Raw genomic sequence first — 20,423 nt, forward strand, 5'->3', positions numbered from 1 at the left:
GAAATGCACTCCATACCTTCAGCAGGGCACTCTGGATTCCTAAGAACCTACAAAAGAGTGGAGCAAAATTTTTATTGGAGAGGGATGAAAAAAATTATTGTTGAATATGTGGCACAATGTAATGTATGTCAACAGCACAAGGGTGAAACTGTGGCAAATCCAGGGAAGCTACAACCACTACCCATACCAGACTCAGTGTGGACTGACATCTCCATGGACTTCATTGAAGGGTTGCCATCTTCCAAAGGTAAAAGCACGATTCTCGTGGTGGTTGATCGACTTACGAAATATGCTCATTTTTGTGCTGTGAGAAATCCCTACACTGCTGCCAGTATTGCCCAGATTTTAATAGAAAATATTGTTAAACTGCATGGGATGCCAAGGTCCATCGTAAGTGATCGTGACAGGATCTTCACTAGTAAATTTTGGACCGAGATATTTCAATTACAAGGCACCAAACTCAAGATGAGCACAGCGTATCATCCACAAACTGACGGCCAAACAGAGGTAGTAAATAAGTGCTTAGAGACATACCTCCGGTGTTTCGCTAGTGATCGACCAAAAGAGTGGGCGAAATGGCCTCCCTGGGCCGAATGGTGGTATAATACTACATATCATTCATCTACAAAATGTGCCCCTTATGAAGCATTGTATGGTCGACCAGCCCCTGTGATTCCAAAGTATGTAATTGGCTCAGCCAAGGTAGATCAGGTTGACCAAGAATTGATTGATAGGGACAAACTCTTACAACTGTTAAAAGATAATCTCTCTACCACTCAAGCCAGAATAAAGCAGCAAGTCGACACACGACGAAGTGAAAGAGAATTTTCAGTGGGAGATTGGGTTTATCTTCGCCTACAACCATACAAGCAACTCTCTATCAACACTCGAGCCTCCATGAAGCTATCCCCACGTTTTTATGGGCCCTATCAGATCACAGAGCGTATTGGAGTCGTGGCGTATAGACTTAAATTACCTGAGGATGCCAAAATTCACCCTGTCTTCCATGTATCATGCCTAAAGCCCAAGTTGGGAGAACACGAGTCACCCCAGATCCAATTGCCCAACACAACTAAGGATGGAGTTATTCAAGCCCAACCACAAGCCATCCTCGATCGCAGGATCGTGATGCGTCGCTGACATCCCTCTACTGAAGTACTAGTGCATTGGAATAATCTACCACTTGAAGACGCCACATGGGAACCATATGAGGAGCTAAAGACCCAGTTCCCTGAGTTCATGGAATCTCAGCCTTGAGGACAAGGCTGATTTGAAGAGGGTGGGTCTATTAAGACTCTAGCTAGGAGAGTCCTAATTGAGAAGGACATTCATGTAGGAGGTTTTTTCTTAGAGAAGAATTAGGAGTTGTAAGGGAATAGGAGTCTTGAGTAGGAGTCCTATTAGGAGTTGGTTAGAAGTAAGAGTCTTAAGTAGGAGTCCTATTAGGAGTTAGGGTTTAGAAGCCCTATAAATAGCCATGTATTCCTTCTCTTTTCTTAAGCAATAGATGAATATTTTCTACAGCCTTTGAGCAGCAACTTGGAGGGAGGAACCCCTATAGAGTTCCAAGGAGGCCGATCCCCTAAAGAGATCAACCCTAACAGCCTTAACGAGTATCGCCTCACAAACCTTGAAGTTTTAGGGGTCTTTCCTCCACAAAATTTGCCCATCGATTCCTCTTCCACTTAGTTGTCGCCTCCAAGTAACTTTGCGTCACTTTTGCTTTTGATTGGTATTTCATTGGGAAATGAAACAGACAGTCTACTTTCGATAGAACCGATCACCATTGGTGAGGATTTGACAATTGTTGTCTTCCGCTAAGTTCTTCGAAGGGTCTTCGAACATGTGCAGAGCTCCTCTGCTGGATAAATAAGAGAACCGAGATCCTCAATTTCACTTATTCTATTAGGAGTTGAAAATACAAAGTTTACTCGACTTCGCCCGCCTCCTCAAGGGTTGTACTCCATGCATCGAGCTAGTTACTAGCCTTAGCCTGCTCTTTGCTCACACTTTCCAAGCACTTAAAGTGTTTACACTCCTTGCATTGAATTAGCTACTGTGATTCGCCGTTTCATTGCTATCGAACTTATAGAATGCAAGAAGTTTTGCCCAAAAAAAAAAAAAAATTCACCCCAACTTGGAGCAAAATTCTAATAGTTTTAGTCGCCTCTGGGATTGTATCATCTTCTTCATCATTTGTGTCTACTCGTTTGAGTAAAAAAGGTACAGTACCACGTACTACCTACTTCGTTCCTTAGTCGAGCACTCCTGCAATGACCCAAAATCCTCCACTTTTAATTATTTTGATGAGAAGCTTGTTAACACCAATCTTATGAAGTTCCTTGGCCTCTACTCTTTAGCCTTGTCTTGGTACTTGGAGACTGCCTATGCATTCACCACCTCCTCGGCCCCTTACACAACCAAGCGCTCTCCCTCCATGAGAGCGAGGGATTGATGACTCCACGGAAGTCCCGCCTCTGCGATTCCATAACGCTGTCATGCTCATGTCTATCACCTTGCACCTACGTCCCTTTCTTCGTGATCGGTAGATCCGCCTCTGCGACAAAGTGACACTCCTCCGAGTCCACCTTCATTATAACCGACGCTTAGTTTTAGGTAGCTGAGTCCCTCTGGACTCGTCATCGCTTCCTCACCCCTTTCAACCACCTACTTTAACACCTCTGTGTTCTCCGAGTTAATTCTCTTTGTCAATGGAAAGACATACTTCAACTCCTATGCATGGCCTTTGCCATTATGTTGTAGAGCTTACGCCAATTTCATTCTCCTTAGCTTCCTTAGTAGCAACATTCTCTTACTCGACCTTGTCCTCTGACTTGTCGGGCTTCCATAAGCGAATATAAGCTCTGAAGCAGTCCAACTCTCAAGTTGTTCCAATCATACTTACACTTAGAATTCTCCCTCAATGGTACACAACCCCTATATACTGATGACTAAGGTTTTCATCTGATGCAAAATTCGATACACGTACGGAAGACCCACCTTTGTAATACCATGGCATTCATTTCTTGAATATATATCCCTACTTGTCGTTGTGTTGTCACCGAAGTGGAGCTCCTAGTAGCTCCAGATCATACCTCTGTATAACCAAGTCCCTCACGGGACTTCTCTCGTGTGTGTGGCATTACCTCGAACTATTCCACCGTGATCTGCTACACCAAATCGCCTCCTGATGACATCTTCATTGCATTTTGATCTTTGTAAGATAAACTCGAACTGTAATATCTCCATATGTGGCCTTTGCCAATACATTGCAGGGCCTCCACCACCTCCGATTGTGTTCGCTCCTTTGGCAATCGACCTTCGTCCACTTGCTCTTGGGTCACACTCAGACGAAGCATAGCTCTAGTATAGCTCGTCGCCTAACAGCTCCCAAAGTCCACCGACTTCGCTGATGTTGGTGTGTCAATGTTTGGATACAAGGCCTTTGCCCCCAACACAATCTTTATTGCGCATTGCTTCCTTCGCAATAACTCAAATGGCAACACTACGTCATATTCTTCAAGAGTACATGCCTCTGCGTCCACTTGCTCCATGTCAAGGCCTTTTAACCCAACTTCGCCTCCGCAAGTTGAGTCACCTTAGTTCCTATGTCAAATGCTACATCAAGATAAGATGCATGTGCCTTGAAGATCCTTTCAACTTTAGCACCATGCAGGTTGAGTCTGTTCCATCAGAATGAGAGACCTATGGAACGACATGATCCCGCTCTTGCCTTTTCAAGAGTTCATGTCTTTAACCTCTGTCAAAGAAAAGCTTCATGCCTTTGCTCCATGTTTCATCTTCTATGTCGACTCTCATCATGTGGCTTGGGCATTTCACCAAGTTCCACCCAAGTTACTTCGTCCCTCGGTATGTATTAAGTTAAAGGTGGCCCTTGTGCCCACCATTCCACATGTCAACCCTTTTTTGAGTATGATCTCCACATCGACTCTAAGTGTGCCTTCATCGCGTGTTGTCTTAGGCCGCTCCCCCACTTGATCTCGTAATGTGTCCACCAACGCATACCTCATGTAAGATCACTCAATCCATTGAGCTTTGTGGAATTGTTGTCTTGAAATACCCTTCCTCAACATGTGTGGTTCGTTGCATATGATTCTCCCTCTGGAGAAGATGGACTTATCTCTCCTGGATATCTATCTCGTTGGAGTAATTTCTCTTCGCATCCTTCCTGTTGGAAGTTTCAAAGACCACCATCCCTTTAGACTACTCTGCCTTGCTGAACAAACTATGCATTGTTCCATCCCCGCAAACGCACTTGCTAAATTGCGACTCTTCGCCAATATAGCCCCTAGCGCCCCTCGAGGCCTAGCAACATATTGAACACGCTACACACTTTAGCCTCCTATGGGCGTATCCTTCCCATACCGAAGAGAAAGTTTCAATGTTCCATTGCGTCGAGTTTCGATCGCCTTAGGATGGCCACGGAAAGCACACCATCCCAGACAACCCTTGCATGAGTACTGAATTCTTCGAGTTAGCAATTCCCCTCACCTCTATGAGCTTCGCACAACTCTTTCAGTCGCTGAGCAACCTATCCCACCTTGTATGATCTTATCCTTTGCCAAGTGCCCCAATTGCTTTGAGCACCATCAAGTTTGGTTTCCAACGTCGAGTCGTAGCTTGAACTCAACCATCCCAACCTTTATGCGTCATACGTTCTTCCCAGCTCACTTGTCCTCGTGGTACCTCTCGCACGAAGGGTTGGCCATTCCTCTAAATGTTAATATAGGACGCCCGCTCTTCTGAGTAACTCCTTCCCCTATATTTGTCACAGACTTAGTTGGTTTTAGCTAAGTCGTGCGGCACCCCTGCGCGTCCGTCCGCTGAGAGTCAACCTCCTTGAAACCTATTAAGGTCCCTTAAAGACCTACAAATGGACAGGTTAGAGAAAGTGTTTAACTCGGGATCCACAAGCAACCCTTTCAACAAACACTTGATAGGCAATGCAAATTATAAATATGGACTTCGCAAGCTCTGAACAGTCACACGACAAAGGATCTAAGGTGGTCTGTCGTGGCCCAAAGTCCTCACAAGTGCTCACATGACACTATTGCAAAACAAGACAACGAACCAACCCCAGACACTACCAAAAGGCTCATTCGGCCATGTGCCACCTGGGTAGCTCCTGGGTGTTGTACTGGCTGACACTCCACACTACTCTACGAAGCTAGAAAACCCCTAAAATTGCTGCTTTGATAGCTTGTTTCTGGGAAGTTTTGATTTTGCACGATAACTACAAACAACCTATATTTACAAGCCTGAAATGGCTATAAAAGCCAACCAAACTAGAGTTGCCAAGGTTACTGCAAACCTAATGCTTGTGCAAAACATGAACAAAACCGAAAGATACGGATATTCATGAACATTACATCAAACATCTCATTTACATCTTTGTCCATGACACCACGGCACAACACCCTACTATATGTACAAAGATGTTGATCACGAAATTCAAAACATCACATGGAATTATTTAATATATAAAACAGGCCAGGGTTGCAAAACCTAGTTGGGCATAAATATATTAGTGTGACCACTAACCAATACATAGACCAGGTTGTATCAAGCGATATTTAGCCAAGTATTTCGTGAATACCAAACTTGCACTAGCATTAAGCATACCACCTGGTACAAGATTCCATGCTATCTAAGTAGTCAATAAACATATTTAGGTCAAACCCACCATTAAAGTCCGACAAATCCACTTTAACTCTTCTAGCCATTTCCCCCGTATTGACATCAAACCAAACTCGTTGTCCCATTACTCAGGTTTGTGAATTTCTAACAAATTCTAGGAATTCATCATTAAGGTCAAAAGCATGGTCATTAGGAATTGTTCGAGCATGACTGTAAACAAGTGCCCTATAGGTGGACCTAGGTTTTGTTCGAACTGAGCCTTGGAAGTAAGTTTTTTTTTTTATTTGAAGCTATGGAGTATGGAGAATAGACATGTTGCCTAACTGATTCATCAACCTCCTTATTCATAGGTCATTTTTCAAGATGTTGGAGAGCTATTAAGACATGGGTCATTTGGTCACATAATTGGTTCAACATTGTGTCATGATCTACTAGTCTGGTCCTAAAAGTGTTTACCTTACTCTATTGGTTTAGGGATTCATCAGGATTGGTTTGGTTTTCACCTCGCCTAGTCATGATTCTAATGCTACATTGATAATGAGGTTGTTAATTGTTGCAATGCACAACGTAGAAATGCAATGCTTCAAATGGTACCCATTCTTTTCATCACTTTTTGTTTGTTTTTGTTTTTTTAGAACTTTCAAGGGTTCAAATTTTACTAGTACTGTAGTTATAGCTAAAGGGGTGAGTATAAAACAAGGGGGAGAAGCAATAAAAATCACGATCTAATGAAATATACCATTTTTCTTTCCTACAAAACACTATTAGTAAAGTTTTCAAAAATTTAACCGGCACTGAGAGCTATCTAACCAGCTATCTAACCAGTCAACAAACATATTTAGGTCAAACCCACCATTAAAGTCCGACAAATCCACTTTAACTCTTCTAGCCATTTCCCCCCATATTGACATCAAACCAAACTCGTTGTCCCATTACTCAGGTTTGTGAATTTCTAACAAATTCTAGGAATTCATCATTAAGGTCAAAAGCATGGTCATTAGGAATTGTTCGAGCATGACTGTAAACAAGTGCCCTATAGGTGGACCTAGGTTTTGTTCGAACTGAGCCTTGGAAGTAAGTTTTTTTTTTTATTTGAAGCTACGGAGTATGGAGAATGGACATGTTGCCTAACTGATTCATCAACCTCCTTATTCATAGGTCATTTTTCAAGATGTTGGAGAGCTATTAAGACATGGGTCATTTGGTCACATAATTGGTTCAACATTGTGTCATGATCTACTAGTCTGGTCCTAAAAGTGTTTACCTTACTCTATTGGTTTAGGGATTCATCAGGATTGGTTTGGTTTTCACCTCGCCTAGTCATGATTCTAATACTACTTTGATAATGAGGTTGTTAATTGTTGCAATGCACAACGTAGAAATGCAATGCTTCAAATGGTACCCATTCTTTTCATCACTTTTTGTTTGTTTTTGTTTTTTTAGAACTTTCAAGGGTTCAAATTTTACTAGTACTGTAGTTATAGCTAAAGGGGAGAGTAGAAAACAAGGGGGAGAAGCAATAAAAATCGCGATCTAATGAAATATACCATTTTTCTTTCCTACAAAACACTATTAGTAAAGTTTTCAAAAATTTAACCGGCACTGAGAGCTATCTAACCAGTCAACAAACATATTTAGGTCAAACCCACCATTAAAGTCCGACAAATCCACTTTAACTCTTCTAGCCATTTCCCCCCATATTGACATCAAACCAAACTCGTTGTCCCATTACTCAGGTTTGTGAATTTCTAACAAATTCTAGGAATTCATCATTAAGGTCAAAAGCATGGTCATTAGGAATTGTTCGAGCATGACTGTAAACAAGTGCCCTATAGGTGGACCTAGGTTTTGTTCGAACTGAGCCTTGGAAGTAAGTTTTTATTTTATTTGAAGCTATGGAGTATGGAGAATGGACATGTTGCCTAACTGATTCATCAACCTCCTTATTCATAGGTCATTTTTCAAGATGTTGGAGAGCTATTAAGACATGGGTCATTTGGTCACATAATTGGTTCAACATTGTGTCATGATCTACTAGTCTGGTCCTAAAAGTGTTTACCTTACTCTATTGGTTTAGGGATTCATCAGGATTGGCTTGGTTTTCACCTCGCCTAGTCATGATTCTAATGCTACTTTGATAATGAGGTTGTTAATTGTTGCAATGCACAACGTAGAAATGCAATGCTTCAAATGGTACCCATTCTTTTCATCACTTTTTGTTTGTTTTTTTTTTTTTAGAACTTTCAAGGGTTCAAATTTTACTAGTACTGTAGTTATAGCTAAAGGGGAGAGTAGAAAACAAGGGGGAGAAGCAATAAAAATCGCGATCTAATGAAATATACCATTTTTCTTTCCTACAAAACACTATTAGTAAAGTTTTCAAAAATTTAACCGGCACTGAGAGCTATCTAGTCCACCAATTCCGTAGGAATAATCGCCCCAAAGTCTAACTCCACATGCAAGGGGCTAACGTTGGAGATGCAAAGATCCTTGAGTGTTGATCGAAGCTTTTGCTCTTAGTTGGAACTCAATGGGGTACAGGGCAAGTTTCTTGTGGGGCTCTAATACAATACTGATGTAGAATAGAGTAGGAAGTAGCGAGAACGAGAGGGAAAGAGAAAGAAAGAGAAATATGAGATAAGAGGGAAAAATAAGAGACAAGAGAAGATACAATTCTTTTCATTCAAATCTAAAAATGTTTGATCAATTAACAAGCTCCACTATTTATAAAGGTTTAGGAGCCTTGGTACAATTAATGAAGGCAATTATTCCCAAGATTAATCTCCTGACGATTTAGTATGTCTTTTAAAAATTTAAAATGTGACTTCTAGAATACCTAAATAGTAAATGAGTGCACTTAATACAAAAAGAATCCCTAGAAAGACCAAAAGACATTTCAATTTTCAATACAACTCAAAGAATTTCTAAGTCAACTAATTGATGACTTTTTTTTATTATCTTTGCCTAGAATAAACTTTTCTGAAATCCTTTGCAAAGTCATTGTAACACCCTTAGCTTGTTTAGTCCCACAGGAAGTGGGAGAAGATTTAAATTGGTCTATCAGCCTAAATGAGTATACTATCATTAACTTGGGCTTAAACATTTTGGAGCAATAGTTCGTGTTCAACAAGTTGAAGCGTCAATTATCACAACAAACCGGATCATGATATTTAGTATAGATTGCATGGTTGTTATGGGTAGAAACTAGTTATAATGTTTCGACAATATTAGGAGCATTGTTTGATACACTACCCGAAATGATACAAAATGGACCATACGTACCAATTGTCAGTTGACATGTACGTTTACCAACCTTTTTCCAATGTTGTGCAAAAAACTGACTGTTTCGATCTGTACAAGGGTGGTGTATCGAATGATATAGACCAAACTATACTTTTACCAGCTTAAGATTTTGATTGGTGTCGACACATAACCATTGAGATCATGGATCACTAACCACCATATTTTGATTCATTTGAATCCATAATGGATCAAACCAAGCCCCAACGATCAAGTTGACCATTGGGACCTCCTTGAGACTTTAAATTCCACTCCCTTCTCACTTACTCTTATGAACTTTCTCATTCTCTTTCCCAATCTTTCTCACATTGTTGTTAATAAAATTACTAATTAGCGATTAGTGATAATCAAGCTCTTGATTTGCATAACCAAGGAATTAGGATAAAAGAGAAATTGTAGGTGATTCAAGATCAATGGAACCAACTTCCTTTGATGGACACCCATGTGACAAAGTTGTTCCTTCACAGATTCAAAAAGATAAATTCAATTTTTACTACTTATAAACTAGACTTTTTATTTATTTATGACTTAGATACACATTATTCTTTTCTAAATATAATTTATATATCAACAAATTAGGAGAAAAAAACTCTAGAAAAGGTTTTTTTATTTTTAGCTTTGTCGAAATACCAGTACGTATAGCACCTAAAGAGAGTTACAAAGAATGATCCCTAAATAGGAAGTATAGTACCTAAAAGAAGTCATCCACATGTTGTATACATAACAAAATTTTTGTACACTGAAAACAAGGCTAGAACCTTCTGATTTAGAAATATTTCCAAGTAAATAATCATTGTGCAAAAGAAAGTTAATGAATACTAAACAACACCAGTATGAAAATGACACCATCTGAATAAACTTGCAACTATATAAAAGCATATTATCCGACAATTCCTAAATGTTTCTCTGCCTGAAGCAAACTGGATGACAATTACCTCAACATAGTAACTAAATGCAAGTTTGCTGATGAGCAACAGAATCCAGAAAAGTGTATATCTGCCAAATCAGCAGCATAGTATTACATTATGTGGAGCAAAAAACCAATTGAAATTGAAAAACCAAGATGTAAATATCTTACTTGAGAAGCGAGAACATGCCTTCATGCATGCCCCTTCCTACATATAACCGTGGCTGAGATTATAAAGAACAAGTCTCATAAGAACTTGTCTAACTCAAGAACCAATAACATGTCCTTGAGATTTTGAATACAGTAAACACTTGCCTGTGCCCACCAAATGAGAAAAATAATAACAACCCTATTGGAGCGTTCAATGGCCCTCCGAAGAGGTGGAAGCATGAACAGCATAGCAGCCAATATATTTGGTAACATGTATATGACAATTGCATAACTGTAAAGATACTGACTTCTCCAATCGCCTGCCCAGTTGCTAAAGAATTTTGTGAGTCCTGTAGGATTCTGGGCAGAGCTAGAATAGCTTAATGGAAGAATTATTATCCATGCAGTTGCTACTGCAAACTTTAGTAAGTATCGAAATATTTGGCTGCATTGCATGCTTCCCCATGACTTCCAGCTAAGTATAATATCAAGAGCAGCTGCAAAGTCCATGAAGATTTTATCAAGAGAATAAACAGAAAAGAATACCATGAACAAAGTTAATGTCCCTAACTTCAGCTGATGTGAAAGTTCAATGACACGAAGAAGAACATATTCAAGATCTAAGTATCGTACCTTGAAAAAAATTTAGCAGTGCAGCAGTTATGAAGATACTTAAAACACTTTTAAAAACATCTGGATCGAACAATGCTGTCAGTGATCCCGAGGGACTCCATGCAATGATGAGCATGGCCTGAGGGAAAGTATGTAACAGCATGACAAAAATGCATCAACCGGTGTTTGTCTAAGAACAAGATTTGCATTCTCAAAAATAGAAAGATACCTGGAAGGCTAATATAAAGAATGTCCACATGCGATCAAAACTTCTGAATAAGTGCCAAAAAGTACGAATTTCAACAAAATTTGTTTTGGGTTTCCTCTTTCCTCTAAGAGATTGGTCATTCTGCCATAAAACGGTGGTATGAAACGAACAAACAGATTACTTTTATACTCTCCCATGTAAACAGAAGCATCACAGATTGAAAACAGTTAGAAAGACCAACTTTAATCATAAAAAAGTCCATTCTTAACTTAGGGAATCAAAGTAGTTCACACTTCACACCGCTTAATATATATGAAGATATGTTTGTACTGGACAAAGAATCATTATGGTGATAAAGGAACATTCAGTAATTAAGTTTTCATGGATTATCTGTTTTACATAATGTGTTGATACAAATATATTTTTGATCATCTTTCTTGAATCAGAAAATCGTCAAGAAATTCTGAGATCAATCACTCATCCAACCATCAAATCATAGAGCTTCTGGAACCTCTACCCTCAAACGTACCATTACTTTTCTTCCCAAGGATATATTATTTCTTCTTCTAAACCGAGCATTGCTGGCCTTTCGAGTCCTATACAATAAATGGCTTTTAATGTCATTCTCTCCTCCTGAGAAAGTTCCACTAGGCATAATGACATCTACCCAGTAATTCAATACCTTCTGTAGCTTCTGGACAGGCACAATATTGTAACTCTAGGCAAGTGCACTTCACATATTCTGCATTCCTAAAAAATGACTCATCTAGAGCCACTAGACCAGTCCCCAGCTGCATGTTCATTGCTCCACCTCACATGTAAATGTGATCTATTTCTGTCATAGTTTTGACAACAAGAAACCATTTCTCCTAGCCATATCCATAAAAAATACGATGATAACTATATAGTGCTGCCTCTCCACCTCCTCATTCTCCTCCTCCTCCACCTCCTACTTTGCCTACTGCTCGTCTGACCGTACCAACCACCAATTTATACCAACACTGGATACACTACAGTACCAGTACTATACCAATATGGCTCCTGACTGGTATCAATTTCAAACCAAAATTCCAATCGATACTAGTACCAACCTATATGGTCTTATATTTATCCTTGATCAGACTGGTAAATACCGGCCACCGTGTACCAACCCAACCAGTATTAGAAACATGACCTAAAGGAAGAGCTAACAAAAGCCATCACTAGATGCAGGCACAAAATTTAACCTCAGTCTTTGGGTGTATGGCCTCTGAATCCACAACCACACCACTTAATTTAGGGAATCAAAGTAGTTCACACTTCACGCCACTTAATATATGTGAAGATAAGTTTGTACTGGACAAAGAATCATCATGGTGATAAAGGAACATTCAGTAATTAAGTTTTCATGGATTATCTGTTTTACATAATGTGTTGATACAAATCTATTTTTGATCATCTTTCTTGAATCAAAAAATCATCAAGAAATTCTGAGTTGAATCACTCATCCAACCATCAAATCATAGAGCTTCTGGAACCTCTACCCTCAAATATTACCATTACTTTTCTTCCCAAGGATATATTATTTCTTCTTCTCAACCTAGCAATGCTGGCCTTTTGAGTACCATACAACAAATGGCTTTTAATACCATTCTCTTCCTCGGAGAAAGTTCCCCTAGGCATACAGACATCTACCCAGTCATTCAATACCTTATGTAGCTTCTGGACAGGCATAATATGGAAACTCTAGGCAAGTGCACTTCACATATTCTGCATTCCTAAAAAATGACTCATCTAGAACCACTAGAACAGTCAGCCAATCCCAGCAACATGTTCATTGCTCCATCTAACATGTAAATGTGATCTATTTCTGTCATAGTTTTGACAGCAAGAAACCATTTCTCCTAGCCAGTGATTGAAAAAGGCGCTCGGGCGCTCGCCTAGGCGCTCGGGCGAGGCGAGGCGAGGCCGGAGCGCCTCGCTAATCTCCCAGGCGGCACGCTTCAAACAGGCGCCGCCTGGGGGCTCGCCCAAGCCTAGGCGTTGGGTGCTTTGGGCGAGCGCCTGGGTAAACCAAGGCGACCGAACCAGGATTTTAGGTCTGGTTCGGTTGGTTAGTTGGTTCAATCGAACCAACTAAACCGATATAACCCTTACCCAACCCTAACCCTTACCCAACCCTAACCCGCTGCCACCCCTAATCCCGATCCCGATCCCGATCTCGCTGCTCGCCGCTGTCGCTGGTCGCAAACGCTGTCGTTGTCGCCACTCGCCGCTGTCGCTGCTCGCAAACGCTGCCTCTGTCGCCGCTCGCGCCTCCCGCTGCTCGTCGCTCCCACTCCCTTTCCCGCTACCGCTGCTGCTGCCACTACCATTGCTCGCCGCTCGCCGCTGCTTCCTCGTTTCTCAGTCAGCAGGCTCAATATACAATATACTGTTAATATTAAGTTTATTTGAAATGATTAATTTTCACTACTGTTAATATATTTTCTTAATTTAATAGCATATTTTTATTTAAAATTTTAAATAATTATATTTATTAATTATATTATATATTTTTATATTTTAGCGCCTCGCTTCGCTCGAGCGAGCGCCTGGGCGAGCGCCTAGCGCCTCGAGCGTTTTTGGACCTTGGCGCCTTTTGACGCCTAGCGCTTTTTAAATCACTGCTCCTAGCCATAACCATAAAAAATACGATGACATCTGCATAGTGCTGCCTCTCCACCTCCTTATTCTCCTCCTCCACCTCCTCTGTTGCCCCTACTTTGCCAACTGCTAGGCTGGCCGTACCAACCGCTCCAACACTTGATACACTACAGAACAAGTACTATACCAATATGGCTCCTGACTGGTATCAATTTCGAACCGAAATTCCAATCGATACTAGTACCAACCTATATGGTCTTATATTTATCCATGATCAGACTGGTCAATACCGGTCACCATGTACCAAGCCAACCAGTATTTGAAATTTGACCTAAAGGAAGAACTAACAGAAGTCATCAATAGATGCAGGCACAAACCCTAACCTTAGTTTTTGGGTGTGTGGCCTCTGAATCTGTGAAAAACTTAACCTCAGTTTTTCGGTGTATGGCCTCTGAATCTGCAAAAAACTTATCATCAATTTTTGGGTGTATGGACACTGAATCCATGAAAAAGTCCGCGCGAGTATCCATTGGCCATCCCAATTTATCAAAGCAATCTTTGGACCTGCAAAAGAGGATATTTATTTCCTAGACAGCTTAAGTAACACAACTTGAATAAAAAGGATACAAACCAAAAATATTCATTCAGATCATCATAGTTTCTCCATCGTGAATGGCTAAGAGTACTGCTTTTGCTCCTTTGGACTTCCTATTGCATTTTAGAAGAAATAGAGAGATTTCATTGTTGGCTATTTTTCAGGAAAAAAGAAAAAACATACTCCCGATAACTAGATGAGTACTTAATTGAGCTGAGGAAAAACATACTCCCGTACGTGTAGGAGCCTATATGTACCTTAAGCAGGACGTTGTAGATGGGAGTCACAATATCCCGCAAAAATGACCTTTCACCTTTATATGCAGGTTCAAAAACACCTCCACTAGCAGACTTGACATTGCCAATTATAGTTCCATAGAGCTCATCTGCCATCTTATTTGATTCATCAAAAGAGCCTGTTAGATCACTGTCTATCGGAGGCAAGAAAACACATAACAAGATCCTTAAGTAACATTAAACAAAACTCTTATCCTAAAAATACGATCAGACTTAGTGTGCTGGTATGTCTGATGGCAGATATATATCTTTTTGGCATTTTTTTTATTCATAGGATTCACTTGTGTCACCCACATATGATGAGGTGTCAAGAAAAACAGTAAACTGGCGCCAAATGTAGATAAAAAGAGTCAACAGAAGCCACTAGAATTACAAGCATATAAAAGTACTTTTGCCAAGATAGCCTTATTGGTCTAATTATGTTATTCCTTTCTTCCACTTTTCCGTAACAACATTTTTTTCAAGCTAAAAAGAACATCTGACATAGATTTATGAGTCCATTTTTTTAAAATATTTAGCCTTGTGCAATGACGCAGTCAATATCATAACCACCGCTGTGAGAACTCTGACATAGATTTATGAGTCCATTTTTTAAATATTTAGCCTTGTGCAATGAAGCAGTCAATACCAAAACCACCGCTGTGAGAACTCCAATTTGGTTGACCTAGACAAGGACCTTTCAGATGGACTGTTTTTTTCTTTTTTTGCTTTTCTTATGGTTATTTTTTAATATTATAGTTGATATTTAAAGTCATATGTTGAACTGTATTCTTATTTATAACAATATTTTGATTATAGACACAGTTGGGAAAGTCCTCAAGCCATTAATAGTCATTTTCAGAGAGTTGTAGTTGTGTTTTTGGATATGATTTTACAGGTTTCATAGAATTTAGAAAAGAAAATTGCCTTGGTTTAAGACATATATTGTATATTGTCAGTGTGAAAGGATGTTTTGACATTTTCAGAAAGTCATAAATATGTTTTTGGCTATGATTTTATAGGTCTCAGAGATTTCTAAAAACGAGAACTCTTGCTTAGTTTACTGCATATGTTGCATATTGTACGTCTTAAAGAAGGTCTTAATATTGTCTTATCGATTGTTCAAGTAGAATTATTGTCATTTAGCAGTATGATATCTCTTTCTTTATATCTTTGGAAGGTCCACACTCGTCGAATTAGAGAAAACCTAATGGCCAGGTCATATCTCATTATTTGATATGAGAAAGGTGATCTTCCTTAACAATCCCCCGCAATACTATAACTAAGTTTATGACAATTATGTATATCTAAATGGAAGTCTCCAAAATTTCTAACCCAACTCAAATTTTGATGATGAATGCATATAGATATTGTTATAAATTTATGGTAAGTATAGAATTGCAGGCTTTCCAGGGACAGTATTTAGTCCATGAAGTGAATAGAGTACCCTCCTGCATTGATAGTGTTGATGGTACCTTCTTGCAATGACAATGTCTCTAAACAATTTTTTGAACACCCCCTCCTAAAAAAATTTAATGAAAAACCAAAACCTCTAATGTACAATGAGCAATTTTATGATGACTGTCAGTCTGCTGGAATTTGATGCACCCACGTGATCACAGCAGGTAACAGGACATACTTCGTCACATAGCAATTCATCAGTTATGGGAAGCCTTCCCGGCAAACTGATCAGAAGGCTTAGTTTTCATACCTCATATTTTGATCCAATTCGAACTGTGTTTTGACATCTAATGAAACAACCTTGACAATAGTGATTTACAACAACCAAGGACTACAAAGGAGAACATAACAGCAACAAATTTCTAATTTATCTAAAGAGTGCAAAGGTCTCCAACAATCTTTGGCAGCCTACAATGAACTGAAGATGGATATTTTAGAGGTCAAGGGAAACTAAATCGCTGCAATTTTAACACAATGGAGCCTCCTGATTCGCCACCACAGTCACAGTACAAGCAGTTAAATGATTTTGTTCTTTGACTTGGAGACCAATTTCTGCAATGTTTACATTGTACTAAGTTTAGTGAAATGAAAGTGGAGAAAGAAGCAGATGATTGTTGTCCCTTTACATGCACAAGGACCTCCATCTTGAGGCAAGAAGGATATGATAGGCGGGAAACTGTTACAAGGTAGTCACACAACTCCCTGTGGGGGTCCCAACTTGGTTGGTCCAAGACAAATACTTTGTGGTTAGATTTCTTTTGTCCTTTATTGTGGATGAATTTTGGTCTTCATTTCAATTGCTACAATGGATCAAGTTTAAAGTCATATTATGTTGTATGTATATAAGTCCTATTTTTTTATAAATAGTGTTGGGAAAGCCCTTAAGTCATCAGGGGTGAGATTTATAGAGAGCTATATACATGTGTTTAGATGGAATTTTGTGAGATTCCAAGATTTCCAGAAAAGAAACTAGTCCCCCACAAGGTATATTAGTTTACTATATAAATATGGCCTATTTTACCCCTAGAACATATATCTTGGTAATGGCTACTTCACAGTCGTAAACTTGTAATAGAATTATGAATTATCATAGTTTGGTAGTGAATTTCCTTTTCTTTAATTCTTGATAGGTTAATTTTCCTCTAATTGGAGAATACATTGATAGGAGGGTTGTCTCCTGAGTTAAGTATTTAGTATGTATTCTCCTGAATGGAGCATACCATGATAGGAGGTTTGTCTCCTCAAATTGGAGAATACCTTGATATAAGATCCATAAAATGCCACAGTAGTCCAGCAAAGGTAGAAGTAACAAGTTCATAATAGATACTTGTTTGGTAGAAAAGAACACCAGCAAGCATCAACAGAATTTCCACAAAGTATAAGATATGGTATACTTTGTAGTTTGTAGTTTGTAGTTTATCCACAGCTTCCCTCTGTGGCTTATCCCAACATGATATTTAGAAATCATGTTATCAACATAGCATATAGTACAAAAGTTATCCCAACTATTTAGGGTCAACTACAACGATCTTTTCTCATCATTGAGTTCTATGTAAGGTTATATCCCTAGTTAAATTAAGAACACTCAAGTCTATTTTTTTACTGTTTCTAGCTAGCTTTTTCTGATGTCACATTCTACCTATCCCTTTAATATAATTATACTATCTTTTGATTTTCTCTCATTTTGTCTTCTATCAAAGCTTACCAAAAAGAATAGAAATATCAACTATCTGACAACTAACAACTAGTTTATATCCTTTTTCTGAATCCCACAACATTATATCTCCACAACACTCCAAAATGCCTCTTTAATTCAATAAAATCATGTGTAAATCTTAATTCCTTTTACAATTTTTTTCATTAATTGCATCCAAAAGTAATTGGTTTTTTTTTTCTTGTCTTCTTGAAATAATCCAAAATTGATTTTCACAAAACAGCCCTCTTCTATTTTAAATTGTGTCATCACCTTCTTCCAAGGAATAATGGTACACCTCACTGATCCAGTTCCCTGATAATTTTATCGACTTTGAATACATTCATTACTCTTATAGATCAGTAGTAACAATTAGTAAACTACTTAAAACAACCTATCCAATAATCTCCCAAACTTTAATAGGGATGATATTAGGCCTCACACACGTATGCATTTGCATCGTCTTTTGAATCTTATTTTAGCTGGCCTGTCCTCACATGTCATACAAACCTTCGGTTCCATATCATATCACATTTCTAGCTCCCAATTAGATTATACATGGGATGTTCATCAAATAAATTATACAGTAATTTCTCCATTTTTTTCTTTAATACCACTATATCACTACCAAGATCTCTTCGGTGTGCATTTCAAGCATCTAAGTCACCTAAATCTCTACACATACTTTTCCTCTCTCCAATAAACCTAAAAATGTTTCTCTTTCTCTAGTCCCAAACTTACCCTAGAACAATCATAAACCTATTATGAGTAGCTTCCTAGCATTCTCATGAACCATTTCGATATATATCACAGCAAGCTTTTATGATTGTGATCAACCATCTAATGAACCTATCCTCCATCCCCTGCACTTGGAAAATATATAAAAAAAATCTATACAAGTATGAACATAGCTTTACTCAATATCACATTGATAATCTACATTCAATTTTAATATTCAAACAAGTAGTTGCATGTCAATGCTAAACATGGATTATTGTACACAAAATATATTAAAGAATATTGCAATTAATAACAAACAAATTTGAAGGAAAAATAATTAATTCAATGGAAATGGAATTAAATAAAAATAGTCTGCTTATCATTAAACACATTCCAAGAGAAGATGAATCAACATAGATGAATTTAAAAAAACATATAGCAAAAATTAGTTCTATGAGAAAATGAACTAAATATGAATTATGTATTTATTCCAAGATAAATGACATTAAATACATTAATTCCAAAATAAATTACATGTATTAAAAATTGATATTAAATATGTTAAATAAGGACACATGGGAATTTTATGGTACTTAAAACATAGTAGTGTTACCCGATATCATGCAAAGAAAAGTCAAAATGGACACGATGCAAGAATATGATAAGGAGCAGAGTTGGTTCTTGTGCTACCCTACGAGCCTCTACCAAGTGATGGCAAAGTGGAAAGGCAAAGTTGAATCAACACACATGTATAATTCTGATACCTCTAATCATCCTGGCCTATGGTGATAGCAAAAGAGGTGTCAAGATTTCTGCAATCTAGCCATTTGTAAGTTAAATAAGCACAAAACAAATAAGCCCTTTTTTAAGGTCTCTCCAGATATAAGCATGCATCTCATGATAGTGGAACTTTTCTTTAATTAAGTTTTCTAGCTACATGTTGTATATCAATTTAATGAACCTACAAGGAGAGCATGTGCTTAACCTTATATTGTTCTTGTTATTCAAACTGGATGCCACTAATTTATGTTTTCTTGCCTTCAGTTCATGATAAGAGAATTTTTACACCATTATATTGTTAGCAATGTGCATGCACACACACACACAAACATATATATATATATATATATATATATATATATATATATATATATATATATATATATATATATATATATATATATATATATGTTTGTGTGTGTGTGTGCATGCACATTGCTAACAATATAATGGTGTAAAAATTCTCTTATCATGAACTTAAACATGAAACTTTTATATATATATAAAAAATTCTCCATAAAAAAAATTCTCTTATACATGAACTTAAACATGAACTTAAACATGAAACATGAAACATGAAACTTTCCATAAAAAATTCTCTTATATATATATATATAACTTAAACATGAAACTTTTAATGGCTGAACAACTTCAGTTGAATATTAGATTTATCAACTCCAGCTGAGGTTTCAAAGATTGATACAAACATGAAATGTCAAAAGACAGAACAAAATCGATCAGCAATAGCAGGATACACCAAAGTTGGTTTTTCTACACTTGTTAGCTAAATGGACCAATAAACATATGATGCTTCACAAGACAACAGTTATTATTGGCATTTAAACAATACTTACATGGTGGAAGATATAACACAGACATTCAGGCATAAACCGAACATTGGAAGCTTCACCCCAAATAAGAAAATACAATCCAATGTAAAGAAGCTCCAACTGTTGTGACTCAGCATCACTGAGACGCCTGTTTAAAAGATGATAAAAATGCAGATATCAGATCATAAGGCTTGGTTAATGTATAGATATTACTCACAAAATTGTACCTTTGATCATTCGAACCAGGCAAAATTGTTTTAATGTTCGATTCACATTGTAAATATTTACACCATGACTCATAATTTTTGAAGACTTTCTTTTTCAGAGATTCGACCGTATTGGCATCCAACTGTAAACAGCATTTCCAAGTTATGAATGTGCAGAGAAATATATAAATGATGAATTTCTCGACATGAACATTATGGAAAGACAATTACAAGGGAATATTCTTCCAGAGCCTTTTTCTTCATGTCAATGTTTGCAAGTAGCAAAACCAAGTGCTCACGTTGATTATCCACATTTCCTTTCTACATTTAAACAAGTTGCATTTGTTAACTTATCAAAAGATGGGAATATGTATAATACAAATGACAACATTAAATAAGTCAA

General features: G+C 38.0%; 1 protein-coding gene across 5 annotated transcripts in view; it reads right to left on the reverse strand.

Moving 5' to 3' along the window:
• The window catches only part of LOC135658591 (callose synthase 7-like), a 60,085-nt gene that overhangs the window by 28,371 nt on the left and 11,291 nt on the right, over window positions 1–20,423 (reverse strand). Inside the window, exons 7-17 of one of the 5 annotated variants that reach the window (XM_065176130.1) lie at window positions 20,252–20,341; window positions 20,042–20,163; window positions 19,839–19,962; window positions 14,313–14,447; window positions 14,092–14,168; window positions 13,844–14,024; window positions 10,857–10,976; window positions 10,649–10,766; window positions 10,181–10,512; window positions 10,037–10,089; window positions 9,894–9,954 (exon numbers count right to left, since the gene is read on the reverse strand). In XM_065176130.1, the coding sequence (XP_065032202.1) occupies window positions 9,894–9,954; window positions 10,037–10,089; window positions 10,181–10,512; window positions 10,649–10,766; window positions 10,857–10,976; window positions 13,844–14,024; window positions 14,092–14,168; window positions 14,313–14,447; window positions 19,839–19,962; window positions 20,042–20,163; window positions 20,252–20,341 (1,413 nt within the window). Of the gene's footprint in view, window positions 1–9,893; window positions 9,955–10,036; window positions 10,090–10,180; window positions 10,513–10,648; window positions 10,767–10,856; window positions 10,977–13,843; window positions 14,025–14,091; window positions 14,169–14,312; window positions 14,448–19,838; window positions 19,963–20,041; window positions 20,164–20,251; window positions 20,342–20,423 lie in introns of those variants that run through there. The other 4 variants (XM_065176131.1, XM_065176135.1, XM_065176132.1 and 1 more) reach the window with 4 other exon arrangements.

The sequence above is a fragment of the Musa acuminata genome, chromosome BXJ1-4, assembly GCF_036884655.1.
Source record: "Musa acuminata AAA Group cultivar baxijiao chromosome BXJ1-4, Cavendish_Baxijiao_AAA, whole genome shotgun sequence".
NCBI classification, from domain to species: domain Eukaryota; kingdom Viridiplantae; phylum Streptophyta; class Magnoliopsida; order Zingiberales; family Musaceae; genus Musa; species Musa acuminata.